Source organism: Leptonychotes weddellii, chromosome 7 (assembly GCF_054177405.1).
Source record: "Leptonychotes weddellii isolate Sample4059 chromosome 7, ASM5417740v2, whole genome shotgun sequence".
NCBI classification, from domain to species: Eukaryota; Metazoa; Chordata; class Mammalia; order Carnivora; family Phocidae; genus Leptonychotes; species Leptonychotes weddellii.
Window position 1 is genome coordinate 43901839 of NC_138375.1, and position 18082 is coordinate 43919920.

General features: G+C 40.5%; 1 protein-coding gene across 2 annotated transcripts; it reads right to left on the reverse strand.

The window, feature by feature from the left end:
- Positions 1-3938: 3938 nt before the first annotated feature.
- Positions 3939-16417, reverse strand: MED7 (mediator complex subunit 7). 2 transcript variants are annotated; one of them, XM_031025004.2, is made up of 3 exons: positions 16275-16293; positions 9503-9605; positions 3939-9094 (listed from the first exon to the last, which is right to left on the reverse strand). In XM_031025004.2, exon 3 carries the CDS (start codon positions 9075-9077, stop codon positions 8376-8378), a length of 702 nt encoding a protein of 233 aa, XP_030880864.1. In that variant the 5' UTR covers positions 9078-9094; positions 9503-9605; positions 16275-16293; the 3' UTR covers positions 3939-8375. The 2 variants fall into 2 exon arrangements, with proteins under 2 accessions (XP_030880864.1, XP_006730540.1); XM_006730477.3 differs by lacking the exon at positions 9503-9605 and having other exon boundaries at positions 16275-16417.
- Positions 16418-18082: the final 1665 nt, after the last annotated feature.

Consider the following 18082-nt stretch of genomic DNA (forward strand, 5'->3'; position numbering starts at 1 on the left):
AGAAGGTGGTTCCCTCAAAATTTCAAGAGGAAAAATGGGTTCTGGGTAGCAGAAGCAATTGTCCACCACAGAAGCCCTCCCAGAAAGGGATGGGATGGAAAGATGGGGAAACAAAACCTGCCCTTCCAAATATGCATGGTTCTTTTTCTTACCAAAAAAAAAATGGCATTTTATTAATAAAGTGCTTTTTAACTTACAAGGACATTCTCTTCACAACACTGGGGAGATGATAAAGAGCTTTCATGTTTATAGACAGTTTTTATTTTTATTTATTTTTATTTTTTATTTTTTTTAAAGATTTTATTTATTTATTTGACAGAGAGAGACACAGCGAGAGAGGGAACACAAGCAGGGGGAGTGGGAGAGGGAGAAGCAGGCTCCCGCCGAGGGGGCAGCCCGATGCGGGGCTCGATCCCAGGACCCTGGGATCATGACCTGAGCGGAAGGCAGACGCTTAATTGACTGAGCCACTCAGGCGCCCCGGCAGTTTTTATTTTTAGTAACTACAGATGAATGCCAGCAAGATTAAGCTTAAGGTCACTCTCAAACCAGTGCAAGAGCCAGTTAGAGCCCTCTCCAGTGCTCTTTGCACAGCATAGAAAACAGTAGCCCGGCAAGGACAAGTCAGCATTCTGAGAAATCGCAGTATTTGCCCAGCAAGGAACTCCTACAGGAAGTTAATGCTGCCCCTGCCCACATAACCGGTCCTCTTCAGAGTAGAGGAAGTGGGGAAGGCTGTAAAATTATTTACCCTCAATAACTCAGCGAGACTCCTAGCGACGAAACTGAAAAATGAAAAGGGGTCTACCATCAAGAAAATTCTGTTGAGCTTTGTATGAGTCACTGCGGGAACTCCTACCCGCAGTTCCATCTTGAAACTGCAGGGCCCGCTACTTCCGACAGAGACCACGCCTGCGTGGGGAGCTGTGTGAGTGGTCCCCCCTCCTGAACATGTTCTCCAATGGGGCTCCTCTTCTTTCTTTTGTTGGCTTATTAGTCTTTTACTCTCGGGTCAGAGAGGGAAGCTAATCATACTCCTCAGTTCAAGGCACATAGTCCTCATCAATCCGGTGAGCTATCTGCTTTGCTTTGCTTTTACTATTCCCCCCCTTCATCCCTGACCTACCTTCCCATTTTTCTCTTTTCATAGGCATCCACTTTACAAGAATGTGGTTGAGCAGTTTTCCAAAGTACTTATGCGGCCTGACATTCTCACTGCCAACGAGAATAATAACACTTAGGATGCTCCACGACTTTGCCAGCTACAGTCCCGTTGGACTTTTGAATTTTTCCAAGACGATGGGTGCATGATGATGCCACAATAAAGCTTCTCTTGTCTGGTGGGAAACATAAGAGATGTACAAGACATTGCACATATAAATTTATAGTGTACGAATATTTATAAAGCAAGCCACCGGGTAACCAGGACCCAAAACAAAAAGTAAAACATTGCCAGTCTCTTCAAGTTCTGCTGACACCCACTCCAAGCCCATGTGTCCCTTCCTGATCACAAAACCTTCCTCCTCTCCTACAGATAATCACTATTCTAAATTTTGCAATAATCCTTCGTCCTTTTTATGGTTTTACCACCTGTGTATGCATTCCAAAATTATATGTAGAGTCTTTCTTGTTTTTGAACATCATATGAATATCATCATATCATCTGTAAGCTTTTGTGTTCTGTTTCTTTCACTCGACAGTGTATTTGTGAGGTTCATTCATGCTGTTGTGTATTCCTGTAGGTTGTTCGTTTTCATTACTGAATATTTTTCCAGGAATGGATATGCCTCAAATCATTTGTTCATTATATTTTAGATGAACACTTCACCTTCTGTTTCAGTTATCATGAACAATGCCACCCTGACCATTCCCGTACACAAATCCTGGTGCACACATACAGAACCTTCTCTGGAGTGTATACTTCTGAGAGTGAAATTACTGGGTCAGAGGGGATATGCATTTTGAAACTTATGAGATAATGCCTGTTTCCCAAGACATCTACCAGCAGTGTATAAGAATTTCTCCTATTCCACATCCTCATCAACACTTAATATTACCAGATTTTTTTTTTCCCCAAACTGGTAAAGGATATGATAGCATCTCACTGTGTCTTTAATTTGCATTTTCCTCTTTACTACCAAGGTTAACAAACACTTTTTCTTTTGTTTATGAACCATTTGGATTTGGGGAGTGCTAAGGGGACAAATGCTTATTTTGCCCATTTTTTTGTTGGGATTCTCAATTTTTTCTTATCATAAATTGATAATTATTCATATAAATTATGAGTAATTTACATATTTTGGATACTAGTCCTCTGCTGATTTAATCTGCTGTAAATACACTATTTTTCTCCCACTTTGTGGAGTAAATTTGACCTCTTTACAATATTGAGTGTTCCAATCCATAAACATGTTTTAATCTCTTATATCCAGATTTTCTTTAATATCCCTTAATAAAATGTTTAGATTTTCCCCATAGAGATCTTCAGCTTATACCTTGACTTTTTCCTGGGTACTTCATATTATTGATGCTATTTTATGTGTATCTTATTTTTAACTTTTTTATATCATTTGTTTTTGGTATTCTGAAATGCACTTTATTTTTGAGTGGTGATTTTTTTCCCCTCCAACCAGTAAACTCTCTTATTAATAAATTATCTGTAGATTATATTGAGTTTTCTATGTAGACAGTCATATTTCCTGCAAGTAATGACAGTTTAGTTTCTTCCTTTTCAATCCTACATTTTTTTTTTTTTTCCCCTTACCATGCTGGAGAGAAAATCTAGTTCCTATTTTACAGAAGTTTTGATAGCAGGCATCCTGTTTCATTCCAGCTCTTACAGAAAAGGTTTCAGCTTCCACCTGGGGTATGTATTATGCTTATGCTGTAGGTTTTATGGAGCTACTGTTTATTACATTAAGAAAGTTCTCTTCTGTTCCTAAATATCTAAGAGATTTTTTTTTTTCATGAATGGATACTAAATTTTATAAATGCCTTTTGTGCATCTGTTGAGACGATCAAGTGATTTTTCTCTTTTAATCTACTATTGTGACAGACTACACTAATTTTCTATTCTGCATTCCTAAAATAAACAGATTGGCCATAAAACATTACCTTTTATTTTTACATATTCCTGCGTTGAATGTGCTAGTATTTTATTTATGCTAGCCTCATAAAAAGAGAATGTTCCCTCTTTATCTATTCTCTGAAGGAGTCTATATAAAATAAACTTGTTTTGTTTTTCTTTTTTCTGGCAAGGTTTGGTAGAACTTGCCAGAAAAGCTATTTGAACTTGAAGTTTTTTTTGTGAGAAGATTTTGACTACTGGTATGTTTTAAAAAAAAATCATTAGAAAGCTATTCAAGTTTCTATTCTTAAACCAATATTGATAATTTTATAAGAATTTGTCCATTTAGTCTAATTTTTCACATTTATTGGTATAAAGTTTTCCATAATATTTTCATATTATTTCATACGGTCTATAAAATCTATAGGAATGTCCCTTTTTCATTTCTATTATTTGTGCCTTCCTTTTTTTTTTTTTTTTAATCACTCTCTCGTGTAAGTAGCCCAGGCTCATGCACCACGTAAGCCTCCCAGGTAACCCCTTAGCCCTTCCAGATCAGATACTTCTGCACAGATGATTAGCAAGCCTGAGACCTAACTGTGTATGTTGCTTGGGGACAAATGAGTTTCAAAAAAGAATTAGGATGGGTCTTCTCTTTCATTCTCAACATTAACAGTACTTACCCAATGAGATGGGTATAAGAATTACCATAGTTAAGGAAATTGAGTTTCAATTGGCTACACAGCCAATAAATAGTGGAGCCCCAATTCTACCATGTCTTCTCTTTTCTTTTAAACCTGAGTTTTAATTCTGCCATTTGCTAGCTGACGTGTCCTTGATGTATAGCAAGTTACATTCTTGAGTCTCAATGTCTTCATCCACAAAATCATTTTTATTTTTCCAATTTGAATATAGATAGACACAAATAGGAACTCAGACTACAGACTACAAACTTGCTTTGATCATATCTAGAATATCTTTCCATGTCAGTGTTTTCATTTTAAATGGCTCTTAACGGTTGGTATTCGAAGCAGATCTTCATGTTTGTTGAATGAATGAATGACAAAATCAGTAAAGACCCAAATGACATCTTTCCTTGTAGTTGATACAATGCATTCCTGGTCAACCAAGCCATACCTCCCCATCTGACTGCCATCCTTTGAATATCATCCCTTACTCCAAATCAGAGTGGGGGGCAGGGAACCAGCAGCTTCATAGACCTTGGTCATGTGTGTTAAGCAAATGGGAGAAGCATCTGTCATTATTCACTCAGTACTAACCAATAGTGCTGAGGCCTTCCCCAGGTCTTGTCCAGGAGAGAAAGGCTCTGATCAAAAGACTTGTATTCACAACATAATACTAAGTATTTTGAAAAATTCACACCCTGCTCTCTCCATGAGAAAAGATTTTGTAGGCCAGAGGCACAGGCAACAAGTCTCACTGGTTGAATGAAAACAAGCTCAGTATCCTAAGCAGCACGTGAATTTCTCCAGCCTACTCCCTGGCGGCAGCTTCTAAACTTGAGACAGGAGTGCCACTTACTGTTAGACTAATCACATTGCAATTTGAAAACAGTTCTTAAATATCTTGAGTCTAAATGCCAAATGAAGACAAAGGATTTATCAGGAAAGATACTATGACCTTTGATTGCTTACTAAATACCACAAATTGTGCGAAGTGCTTTGTAGCCACAATCTCATTTAGGCCTTACAACAATCCTGTAATTTTTATTTCTGTGGCTATTACTGGTTTTGTGAGCACACTCCAGGGTTTTGAATGCAACCACCTAGATCACAGCCTGTGGGCCAAATGGTCAGCTGCCTGTTTTTGTACAGTCCACAAGCTAAGGGTTATTTAAGTGGTTGGGAAAAATCAAGAGTATTTCATAACATGAAAATTAAAATCAAGTTTCAGTGTCTATAAAGTTGTATTGGAACATAGCCACACTCATTTGCTTAGATACTGTCTTTGGCTGCTTTTTACCATAGTATAGTTCAGTAGTTGAGACAGAGACCTTATTGTCCTCAATCCCTAAAATATCTACTAACCTGCTTTTTACAGAAAAAGTTTGCCAACTCCTGATCTAGATTCTAATTTGGATCCACCACCTGGGCAAGCCACAAAACTGATCCTCAGTCTCATAAAGTGGAAGAACACCTACGAAGAGCGGCTTTTGAGGAAGATTAGCGCTATAAACACAGTATCTCAAGATACCTGAAGAAGTCTAAGACATAAACGCCTTAACATGTTCAAAGGAAGCTCATCATTTCCATCTACAAATCTGTTCCTCCCTTAGACCAGTATCGTGTAGTGTCTTGAGTATGGACTTTAGGGTCAACATATGGGATTCCACTCTAGGCTCCACTATGACTTATTATATGATGCAGTAGAAAGGTGCTCAAGCATGGAGGTTGAGTGCTTAGGCTTTGAAACTAGATTTCAATCCTGGCTCTGCCTCTCACTAGCTTGGTGACCTTGGGTAAATTACATAACCTCTCTGAACCTCTGCTTCCTCATCTGTAATATAGATGTAAAAAGTCATACTGATTTCATTAGGATGCTGTGAGGATAAAACGAATTTATGTTAAGTGATAACAGCGCTAGCAAAACTCTCTATATATTTGCCATTGACTTCCCATCTAATTTAGGATAAAGCAGACTTCCTCCCTTGACCGTCTAAGGCCTGTACTCTGCCCTCCATCTGCTTCTCTAGCTCCAACCTCTTACCTCCGTTACATCCATTAATAGCCTTTCTCACCCAAATCATGCTTTTTATTTCTTCAAGAGACACTTGTACTTGCTGTTTTCAGTGACCTCAGAACCAACCCAGGCCTGTTCTTTGAAATACAGCACGGCACAGATGAAGCTCCCTTCAAAAGCCCTTAACAAATGTGAACATGTAAACATAACTTGAAAAGATAATGTGGACAAGGAATTTAGAGCAGGCAATAGGAATAAAATTAGAAGCAAGATTCTTCTGAGTGTTGCAATGGCTGGATAGTTAAAACACAAACTTAGAACTTCAAAAACTAATTCATTTGTGTTCTTGTTTATCTTTCTTTCACTTTCCTCCCCATTCTCCATTTCCTTGGTAACTAGACCGGTGTCAGGCAGAGGACCACAATTTTCACTAAGTGGATACAATTAATAAATGAACAGTGATGGTGGGGAGTTTGGGAATATAAATAAGCACAACCTGCTTGTTTTTATCAAAAATTTACATGTGCTCAATTTATAGTGGATATCTACAATATGACCAACTCAGCACCTACTTCCTGAGAGGTGGACTACCTTCTCCCATACATGGACATTTTGGGGACTGCCAAATTCTTACAGGATTCAGGCCCCAACTGACTGGCCCAGCTAGAATCAGAAATACCACCCCTAATTCCCCCTCAGGGCTGGTTAGTTAGTCTTCCTTTTTTCTAACAGTGGTGCCTGAAGACTTAATACTTGGGAACTGCTAGCAGCTGTGTTTTCCATCCATTCACAAAAAGGCTGGTTTGTAAAGAGAATGGAGCTAACGGAAAGAAAACAGACAGGAGAAGCAATGAAAGGATCTGAATGAAGTTTGAGTCCCAGTTGCCCTGGAAATCCTCCTAGTCCTCTTCATAGTTTGGATGTTCAATTTATCCTTCAATCATGCAACAGCAGAGTTATCTTTTCAAAAATTTGTCTTTTTGCTTCAAATAGGTGGAGCAGAGTGTACTAATACAATATTCCTTTAACCCACTGCACAGTCAAGCCATCTAGAGATTTCTTTTTTTTTTTTTTTAAAGATTTTCTTTATTTATTTGAGAGAGAGAATGAGAGAGAGAGAGCATGAGAGGGGGAGGGTCAGAGGGAGAAGCAGACTCCCTGCCGAGCAGGGAGCCCGATGCGGGACTCGATCCCGGGACTCCAGGATCATGACCTGAGCCGAAGCCAGTTACTTAACCAACTGAGCCACCCAGGCGCCCCATCTAGAGATTTCTTAAAACCAGTGCCAAAGCCCCACCCCAGAACAATGAAATCAGAATCTCTGCAGTCTGGGAATCAGTAATTTCAAGAGGTGCCAGGCTATTCCAGAGATTTCACTTTGAGGAATCCGTCTATCAGGAATATTCACTATAACTAGGTAGGCAGAGATGTATTTTGACCCTCACAAGATTGAAAGACTGTAACTTTTAAACTTGTAACAACTATAAGACCACTAGTGTTCCCACTCTCATTGTAATTGCAGTTCACATTAGCACTCTAGTTTCAGTCAGGTGCCACCCAGGCCTCCAAGATCAGATCCTCCCAAAGTCAAATTAGATTCCTCATGGAATTTTAACCCCTAATCCTCCCTACCTACATACATACACACACACACACACTCACTCTTACACAAATGATGTGACTCTTACATGACTCATTTAGATTTGTCCAGAATTGTGAAGCAGCCAAAAATTGGTTTAGTACCTCCTAGCCCAACATCCTAAGTTATAAAATGGTTGAGGCCAAAGGAGAGATTTCTTTGAAGAGTTGCTCAAGTGTTATGCAACATCCAGCTGCTCCCCCACAGACGCGGTGCTCCTTTCGGTGCTCCTTTCCCCCTTCAATTTAATCTTGAGAGCCTGGACTATGTTCCCAGTGCCCAAAAATCTTTATCAAACACATATAGAAAAAAAAATTGCCCAACTAGCTGCCTGTCTAGTAGAGAGGTATCTACTTGGCAACAGTCTACACTCCCAAGAAAAGGATGCATGAATGTTTCATATACAAAATAGGCCTCTGGCCACATTAAACTGGACTTCGCCAGCTCTAGGACTATAAACCTCAATACAGCAAATCCCTGAAGGGTGGTATACTTGGAACCAAGAACTGAGGGAAGAATTAAAAGAAGACCTCTGGAAAAGGTACTACCTTTATCAGTGATTCTTTTTTTTTTTTTTATTTGAGAGAGAGAACAGGAGTGAGAAAGCACAAGCAGGGAGAACAGCAGAGGGAGAGGGAGAAGCAGACTCCCCAGTGAGCAGGGAACCTGATGCGGGGCTCGATCCCAGGACCCTGAGACCATGAGCTAAACTCCAAATCCAGGAATGTTCCACACAATCACAGCACTTTCCTTTTCAAGGTGATTACTCTTAGTGTATACATATATACTCATTTCCCCATGTTTGCCATACAGTGCAATGCCTGTGACATCTCATAATTGATAAAGTTGGAGTCAAGCCATTCACATGACTTCTAGTTATAGCTCTTTTAAGACACTCCAAGAGCAAATTAATGAGTATATACCATTTACTGAAAAGGAAAAGAGAAAAGCAAAAAGAAGAAACATCCTTCATGGTCTTTCATTCATTTCATCAATTAGGACACACAAGGCAGCATCTTTCTCTATAATCTGGTCTCTCCTGTGACCTGAATTTTCTCTTTGTTGTTCATTCTGTCCAGTACAATTGTTGCTATCATCAGCATCCATTGGTTCAGTTTTTACTCTCATCCCTGCTTCTGAATGAGGCAAATCATCAGGCAAAGAAGCCAAGCAATTCTGAATCATCTCAATGACTCGTTCCAGATGCTTCTGAAACCGCTCAGCTGTTTCAAGGCGTTGACGTTTCTGCACCTCCATCATGACTCTCAATGTCTCTCTTGCTTGGTGGGGTCGGTATTCATTTATGAGATGATGCACATGTACAAAAAGCAGCTTAAGATCTTCTAGTTTCTCTTCTCGTTTTATACTCCCAGGACTCCTTATCAAGATATCTAAGAGGTCTAAGAAATTAATAAGAATAGACATATTGAGTTTTCTCAGTTCCTTCTTGTGATCAAACTGCATAGGATGAAGCCGTTCGATGCCCTGACTTTCTAAAGGGCGGATGATAAGATCATCACATTGGAACTGATTGCCAAACATCATGTAACTGTCTTTTATTGGAGGTGGAGGCTTGGGAGCTAGGCCTTCCTGAATATTTTCATCTGTATATTCCTTGATGTACTGCATTGGAGGTGGTGGGAGAGCACTCACTTGTTGTGGCTCACCCATTGCGGAAGATCAAGAACCTATGGAAAGAAACCAAAGATTTAGAGTAGAGCTACAAAACAAATCTGTCACACTGGGTGACTACAGACAGTATTTTCCTTTTTTTTTTCCTTGGCAGTTTGGGGCCCATGACAAAATGATCTCCTTAGTTTCTAAAACAACATGGAAAGGCTGCCATCTTTACTAATTAGCATTATATCTTCAATCATCCAACTATTTCTCCTTCTCTGCCTAAGACTTTCATTGGCACAAAAAAAATGTATGTAGTGTATTTTCATCTATAGATAAAATCTGGATCCCACACCCCTCACCAGTTATGTCATTTCTCTACCCCCTCTATAGCCAAATCACACATGCTATCTCCCCATCTCATATCACAATCACTTTTGTTTTATATTATAGGTTGATTTCCAAAAGCAAACACTTACTTATAACATCAACATTGCCATATTTCAGACAGCTGGTATCATCACCTGAGCTTCTTTGATGAAATGATGATCCAATTCCATACCTTTTTCCCTGCAATGTACACTACATTTTTTATAGACATGTTAACTTTTTTATATCAACTGCAGAATTCCAAACCCAAATGTATCCTCTATACATATGCTCTAAATAGAGGTTCCATTTTAAGCTTAGGTATATGATAAAACGAGAAGACCCTGACTGCTCATTTACACTGATCTTATCAGATTTTCAAGGTATACCACCACCATCCAACAGCAAAGATGACAAATACACTGGAGACAGTTTTACTCTGGGAATTTGTGAGGTACTAAGGGCAACTGTGGAGCAGCCCTGAGGTACTACCAAGCCACAGCAGTGAAGAGGATGCTGCTGAGAACCAATGAGGCGGTGGTCAAAGGCATCATGATCTACTATAATTTTACCAATTCATAATTCACTGCTTCTGCATATTCATTTTTGTCATTAACCAATTTGGCCTCAACCTCTTAACTCCACAAAAACTGCTCAACAAGGTTATCAACAACCACCACACGAGCAAATCCAATAGATATTTTTCTAAGGTGATTTTACTCAATCTTTCAGCAATATTTTCTTTTTTCAACACACATCCCTTCTCCCTCAGCTTCTGTGAGCTTCCATTTAGGTTTTCCTCCTACCTCACTGGCCACTCCCTCTCAATCTCCTCTAGCGCCACTCCTCTACCCAAATTTTAATGTTGACCTGTCTCAAGAGGGTTGCTCTGGGGCCCTCTTCTCACTCTAAATTAAGGAATCAAAAACTCAAGTGCCAAAGGGAATAGGCAAGCAACTTAAAACAGTGAAGTACTCTGGGGCAGGGATTCATATGAATTAAGCATATGAATGCCAAATCTCAAAGCCTCCAGCCGTTAGCATTCATGTGGGAAAGAACTCATTGCTCCTCAGTTTCTTGATTTCTTAAAAGAGGGCAAAAATCAGATTTTATGCAGAAATCTCTCAATTTGTAAATACTGGTAATTAATTCCAGAGATTATCAAATTCTGTGGAGTCAAAAAGAACTTGTCTACAACAATCTTTGTGGTCTTTGGGCCAATAGTTTTAGACCTCTGCTTTTTATTTTCCCTGGGTTATATCAGTCAATTCCATGGCTTTTATAAAAGACCATTTCTACCAGTGGTTCTCAACCAATGGCAATTTTGACCACCAGGAGACATATGGCAAGGTCTGGAGATATTTTTACTTGTCACAACTGGGGGATGGGGTGCTACTGGCATTGATGAGGGAACAGAAAAGGCTGGCTGAAGACAAAGCATAAGCCCAACACCCTGCAACCAACCCCCACCCCCAATCCTGGGTGAGACATGTGTGACATTCTTCCAGGAAGTTCCCAACTATCTTAATGTTAATGCCTTACTAGAAGGGTAAACAACCTTAACTTGACAATGGCAAGGCCTCCGGTATCCTGTGAATATTCTTTAACATACAAAAATCCTTTTGAAGCCTCCCTTTTCCTTACCTTCCCCAACCCCATAGTATATAATCAGCCACCCCTCACAACCCCAGGGCAGCAGCTCTTTCTGCCCACGGGTCCTGTCCCTGTGCTTTAATAAACCACCATTTTGCAACGAAGATGTCTCAAGAATTCTTTCTTAGTCGTCAGCTCCGGACTCCACCCCACTGAACCTCACTTATATTCTAAAACTTCATCAGCATCTAATGGGTAGAGGCTAGGGATGCTGCTAAACACAATGCATATGACAGCCCCCAACGAAGAATTATCCAGCCCCAAATGTCAACAAAATATTGTGCCAAAGTGGAGAAACCCTGTTCTGTGTTTATGACTCTGTACTTTCTGCCTCCAATCCAGACTGCCTGAACTCCTGGGTGGTTCATAAAATATTCAGACCCCCCCCCCATCATCACAAATTTATCAAGTCCTGTTGATTCCACACCTTCACCATCTCAAGTTCATCAATTCTGACCAAGCCACCATTTCTTCTTGCCAGGAATATAATGGTTTCCCCAGAGCTCTTTTTGCTTTCACTACTGTTCTTCCACATAATAGCCAGCATAACTGTTTTCATCCAACATTCCTTCTCTTTCATTATATCTTAGCAATACTGTCTTTAATCTAGTATTTCTACACTATTCTTTAACTATACCAACTTCTTCTGCCTTTGGGTCTTTTCATATGTTTTTTTTTCCTGCTTCAGGCAGTGGCTTAAAATGTAACCTCTAAAGAAATAACTTAGTTGATTAGTCATCAAAACCAGATCCTACCTTCCCTCTTTTATTCTCTGAACCAGTATCTGATGTCTCTCCCTGGCCAGACTATAGGCTCCATGACGGGAAGGACTCTATCATAGTTCTACGCCCACAACCTTGCGCACACATAAGCTTCATAAATATTTGTTGAGCAGCTTCATCCATTTCAAGAGGGCTCCAAATCAATGGAATTTGGAAATATGTACAAACATCCTTAGTGTATTCACTCTTTTGACTCTTTATTGTTTGTCTAATATAGGACAATGAGTATCCAGGGATGATGATTTTGACAACAGATAATATCTGAGTACATACTATGTGCCAGACAGTTTACTTTTCTCAGGGCTGTGAGAAAAGGTGCTCTTTCCATTTTGGAGATGAGACAGTTGTGGCTCAGAAAGGTTGAACCACTTGCATAAAGTCACAGATTAAGTAGTAAATGATCAGGGAACAGAAGGCAAGCTGATGACAAAGCAGATGCTGACACCCTACAACCCACCCCTCCCAGGATACATGTGACATTCCTCAGGCACGCCTGGCTGCCCTAAAGGAAAAACAGTTAACTTAGATCACAATCCTACAAGACAGGTGTCTCCCTCAGTTTATAAATGTCTTAGCAATCTACAAGAACAAAGCATTCCTATTATCAATAACCTAGCTTTCAGAAGGAAATGTAGATACAATTAAATGCCCTTATAACCTGCAGCCCATTGACAGATACTTGAAGTGGGCAGCGTAATGTTCCTCCAGGAAGTTCCCAACTACCTTAATTAATGTTAATGCCCTCCTAGAGGGGTAAACACCTTAACTTGACAACGGCAAGGCCTCCGGTATCCTGTGAGTCTTTAGCATATGAAAGTTCTTTTGGAAACCTCCCTTTTTCCTTACCTCCCCCAACCCCATAGTACAAAATCAGCCACCCCTCACAACCCCGATGGAGCAGCTCTTTCTGTCCATGGGTCCTGTCCCCGTGCTTTAATAAAACGTCGTCGGCTCCGGACTCCACTCCACTGAACCTCACCTGTATCCCAAAACCTCATCAGTAAAGGATCCAGAGTCTAAAGATCTCAAACACTACACTACACTATCTTTCAAGGATAAACAAAACACTCCCTCCATCCTAGTGTTGCTTAAAATATCAAGGAAAACAGACAAAAAGTAACTACGAAGTTCTAAGGCTACTACAAAAGACCAACAGATCTAACTACCAAAAATAAATCTAAAAATAGGAAAATGCATCATAAGCAAAATTAAAAGACAATCCCATTCTTCTAGAAGAAAAATGCTTGCAAGCTAACCAAGAGCAAACACTAGAAATTTTACTTTGACTTTTTAAAAACATTTTTTGACTCCACCCCCACCAGAAGGAAAGCACCAGGACTTCAGGAACTGCCTATCTTGTACACAACTCCACTTCCACCATCTCAACACCCAGAAGATCCTCAATAAAGGCCCCCAGGACAGTCCCCAGGATGAGGTTTTTTTTAACCTCTATTTTTTAAAACCTAGAAAAAGAGACAAAAGAGGAAAAGCATATGCTGAATAAAAGCAGGAAAATATTCAGACTAATACATTTCTAAAAGCAAATTTCTAAAAAGGATGCTTTTCATCTAACAGACTATCAAGATTTCAAATATTCCATCACTATGGAATATAATACTATATATTTATATAATATAGAACACCTTCCATGTGACAGGCGCTGGATTCCAGCAGAGGTCACATTATCCTTTTGATGTAGTTCTTTTGGAATGTTTTTGGTGAAGTTTGATGGCATCTGGAGCCGACAGCCAAGAAATAATTCTTGAGATGCCTTTGGTGCAAAAAGGTGGTTTTATTAAAGCACGGGGACAGGACCCATGGGCAGAAAGAACTGCACTGGGGTCCTGAGGAGTGGCCCATTAAATAAAGTTGGGAGAGAGTTAGGGATAGTGTAAGCCCCCCAGGAAACAAAGTTTCCAGGCTCCTGAGGGGGCTACCTATTGTTAGGAAAGGTCATTTATTACTGGTTAGTAAAAACTAAGTCATGAGACCCTTCAGATGTCTATCAGTAGTGGGTCATATACTTCAGGGATGATTGCTAACATGTATCTGGGGGTAGAGACGAAGTTTCCAACAGAATTTTTATATGTTAAAGTAGACTCACAGGATCCTGGGTGTTGGGCTAAGATTACCTGTTGCCCTTAGCAAAATATTAACATCAAGGCAGCTGAATCCCTAGAGGAATGTCACTCTGCCTCTTTTAAGGACTTGTCAGTGGGCTGTAGGTGGTAAGGAAATTTAGTAATTCTTGTTTCCCACATCGCCTGTACCAATATTTTTACAAGATAAAATTCTAGAAGTAGAATTGTTGGTTCAAAGAATATCAGCATTTAAAATTTTGATACTGCCAAATTAAATTCCAAATATATATTTGTTTCCTGTCAGCTGTGTGTGAGAATTCTCCCATATTCTCTTGGGTAGTACTGACCCACCACCCAAGAATGTTGTGGGGTGGTTGTGATGATGGCTTCTGTGAGAACTGAGGTGAGTGGGTCCTTTCCACCCCAACCAGTTTCCCTACAGGGCCAGAACAGCTATAAGCCTTATTCTAAAACTGGGATGACCTTCTGAATGAAGAAAATTAGAGAAAGTAAGGTGGGAAACAAAGGCAGAAGGAATATAGATAAAATTAAATCTCCTTATAAAACTGCAGCCCATTGACAAATACTTGAGATAGGCAGATTATAACACTCCTCCAGGATCCTGCGAGTCTTTACATATGAAAGTCCTTTTGGAACTTCCCTTATCTTTACTGCTCCCAACCCCAAGGTATAAAATCACTTGTTCCACATCACAAGTACATAAAAATGTGTATTAAGGGTGTTTAATGCAGCAATGTTTGAAGAGTACGAAAAGTCAGAAATAATACTGACTTCATCAATATGAGTGGATAAAATATTTCTATATAATATTATGCAGCCCTTAAGGAAAAAGGGGTAAAACTTCATGAGGGTGGGGGTTATACCCACTGTCCTGTTTCACTAATTTACAACACAGGATAGCTGCAAATAGTGACAATTTTTTAACGTAAATTCTGATTTATAGAAAGCTGAATTAAAAGTACAAAGAACATTCCATACTCTTCACCCAGAATCTCCAAATGTTAACATTTTCCCTCACTTGCCTTACTGTTCTCCCCCAAATAAAAATGTTTCCTTATAACCATACTACTACCAAAATCCGAAAATTAGCATTGATCTAGTACTTCAAAAGCACTTTCAGACAGCCCAAGTTTCACCTCACTCAAGCATTTTTAGTTGGGCGTCCTGTTTTGTGTTTCCCAACACCACGTGCATTCCTCTTTTCAAGCTGCCATTTTCCAAAGGCCAACTCCGCGACAGGTGCGTTTTAAATCCTCTCCGTCTTCCTACAAATTCTTAAGTACTACTGTAGTTTTCATTTCAGAGAAGTGTTTGCACCAGATCAAAAGGCTAGTAAAAAGCACAGCAAGAATTCTTATTCTGGGTCCTTTCCGTTACACAGTATAAGGTCTCTTGAGTCAGTAAACCATGAATCTTAACTGTATAAAAGGAACTTGACATATTACAGAAGTTATGTTTATTTCTCTATCACTTCTCTAGAACGAACTTTTCAAAGGCAGTATCTTCAGTAAAACCACCGCCAAGCCTTACAGTCGGTTATCTGACTCAAGATTCACCTTCTATAGTGTTACGTTCCAAGCTAGGGGCTTAACCAAAAAAGGAAGGTATTCTAGGGTCCCGCCCCCAGACATGTGATTCGTTTCGTCTAAGGTGAATGGGGCCGCTGGAAAGCAGCTTTTTTTTTTTTAATGTTTTATTTATTTATTCATGAGAGTCAGAGAGAGAGAGAGAGAGAGAGGCAGAGACAGAGGGAGAAGCAGGCTCCCCACCCAGCAGGGAGCCCGATGCGGGACTCGATCCAGGACCCTGGGATCATGACCTGAGCCGAAGGCAGACGCTTAACCATCTGAGCCACCCAGGCGCCCCTGGAAAGCAGCTTTTAAAAAACTCTCCAGATGAATGTGACCATTAGGCTTGGGATCAGCCGGCCTCCTTCACAGAGGCCCCCTCCCCGCCCCCCCGGCTAACTCAGCCGGTTTCAGCATCTCTCCCCGAGGAGGGAGGTCAGGGATGGTCACTCTAAGCTGACAATAGCCGGAGGCCAAAGTACTCGCCAAGTCCACACAGCTTAGCAAACCAGCGGCGCGCAGAACTAGAACTCAGGTCTCCCAACCTGAGGTCCGGCTCGGCCTCCCCACACAGAGAAAGCCCACCGAGGGCACCTTCCACCCGGCTCCCCACGAGCAGCAGAGAGGCGGCAACCTCCGACGGACGCGGGAGAGGAAGGTGAGAGAGTATACCCCGCGCCAAGCCTTCCCCATTCCCAGCCCGCCTTGAGGAAGCCGCGAGGTCCGGAAGGAGAAATGCACACCGAACGAAGCCCAACGCCGTCGCCGCCCCCTCACCTCAGCTCAGGGTTTACACCGTAGCCGCCTTCGCCTCCGCAACCGAAATCCGACTTCCGGCCGCCTCCTACAGGAAGAAGCCCCTGACGGTGTCCTTTGATTGGCGGAAAGAGCTGTCTTTTAGCTGAGGCTCTAGTTCCTCCTCCAACCAATAGCTTGCTAATGCGCCTGCGCATATCTCCCCGCACTTTGGAGGTTTAGTAGCCTGCGGGACTGGAGGGGGGGCGTATGTGTTAGTACTTTCTATCAGTAAAAGTAGCAACTGGTAGCTTCACTCCTTTTTAAACAACGCATCCGTATGCCTTACATGAAGTTAGAAAATACAGATAAACAGATGTTTTAATTTTTTAAAATTATATCTAATCCCACTGTCAAAAATAACATTAAATTTATTTTTAATCAGGAAATATTTGTGAACATGATTGGGAATCAATAACATTCTCAGTTTCCATTTCTTCACTATACGTTCATATTTATTCTCATTTAGAAATTGAAGCATGTGTAATTATATTTCCAGGTAACAGATTAGCAAATTAAAAAATGTATCAAAGATTTCTTTCGGAGGTAATTTTCATAAGTCACAAATTTATAAATTCGTGGGGATCTTACAAGAGCATATTGGACATAAAAAATAAGGTTGTTATTCTGATAAAAAGTTTTAAACTTTACCTCTTTATCTTATTTGAATTTCATTTTTTACAAAATTATGGGGTTCAAGTATATACAAAAGTAGACAGAATTGTACTCATCCACCTTCAATGAGTAGTTACCCATTAAAGCCAGACATTATTTCAACATGCATCTCTCAAATAGGACTCTTATTTTCCCCTATAAACACAGAACCATTACTTCATTTAAAAATAAATTAGTAATTACTTAAAATCCTCAAAATCAGGGGCACCTGGGTGGCTCAGTCAGTTAAAAGCATCTTACTCTTGATTTTGGCTCAGGGTCATGAGATCCAGCCCTGTGTCAGGCTCTGTGCTCAGCCTGGAGTCTGCTTGAAATTGTCTCTCTCCCTCTGCCCCTCCCTCCCCACCTCTCTATCCCTAAGGAAAAAAAAAATCATCAAAATCAAGTCATTATTTGGACACCAATTGTTTCAGGAGCCAATAAGCCTTTGTGACTGGCTGATGTGTCTTTCAATTACCTTTTAATCTAAAGGTTCTGTTAAGTAATAAAAATTTAACCCGGTAAATTTTAAAAGATCTAATTGGCTATCTTTTTTTTTTTTAAAGATTTTATTTATTTATTTGAGAGAGAGAGAGAGAAACAGCATGAGAGGGGATAGGGTCAGAGGGAGAAGCAGGCTCCCCGCTGAGCCGGGAGCCCGATGTGGGACTCGATCCCAGGACTCCGGGATCATGACCTGAGCCGAAGGCAGTCGCTTAACCAACTGAGCCACCCAGGGCCCCTAATTGGCTATCTTAATCTATTCATGAATTGGGCAGACTCCCACCCAGTAAGTAAAAGGGAACTCTAAGGATTTGTATAAAATGGAAGGTTTTTATAGAAAGGAGGGTGCAGCAAAGAAGTTATTAGCAAAAGAAAGTTTTGTTTCACACAAGGTCACATTGCCTTAAGGGGAAGAGCAGGGGCCTTATTGTGAAGATTACCTCTTCTTCCTTTGGGAGTGAGGGGCAATGTCCCATGCCATAGATTACCTCATTTGGTGCTGACCAGAAAATTCCAGATGGATCGGTTTAAAATCAAACCAGGAGAGACTCTGGACTCAGGGAAACAAACTGAGGATTACGGAAGGGAGGAGCTTGGGGGGATTGGGTAACTGGGTGATGGGCATTAAGGAG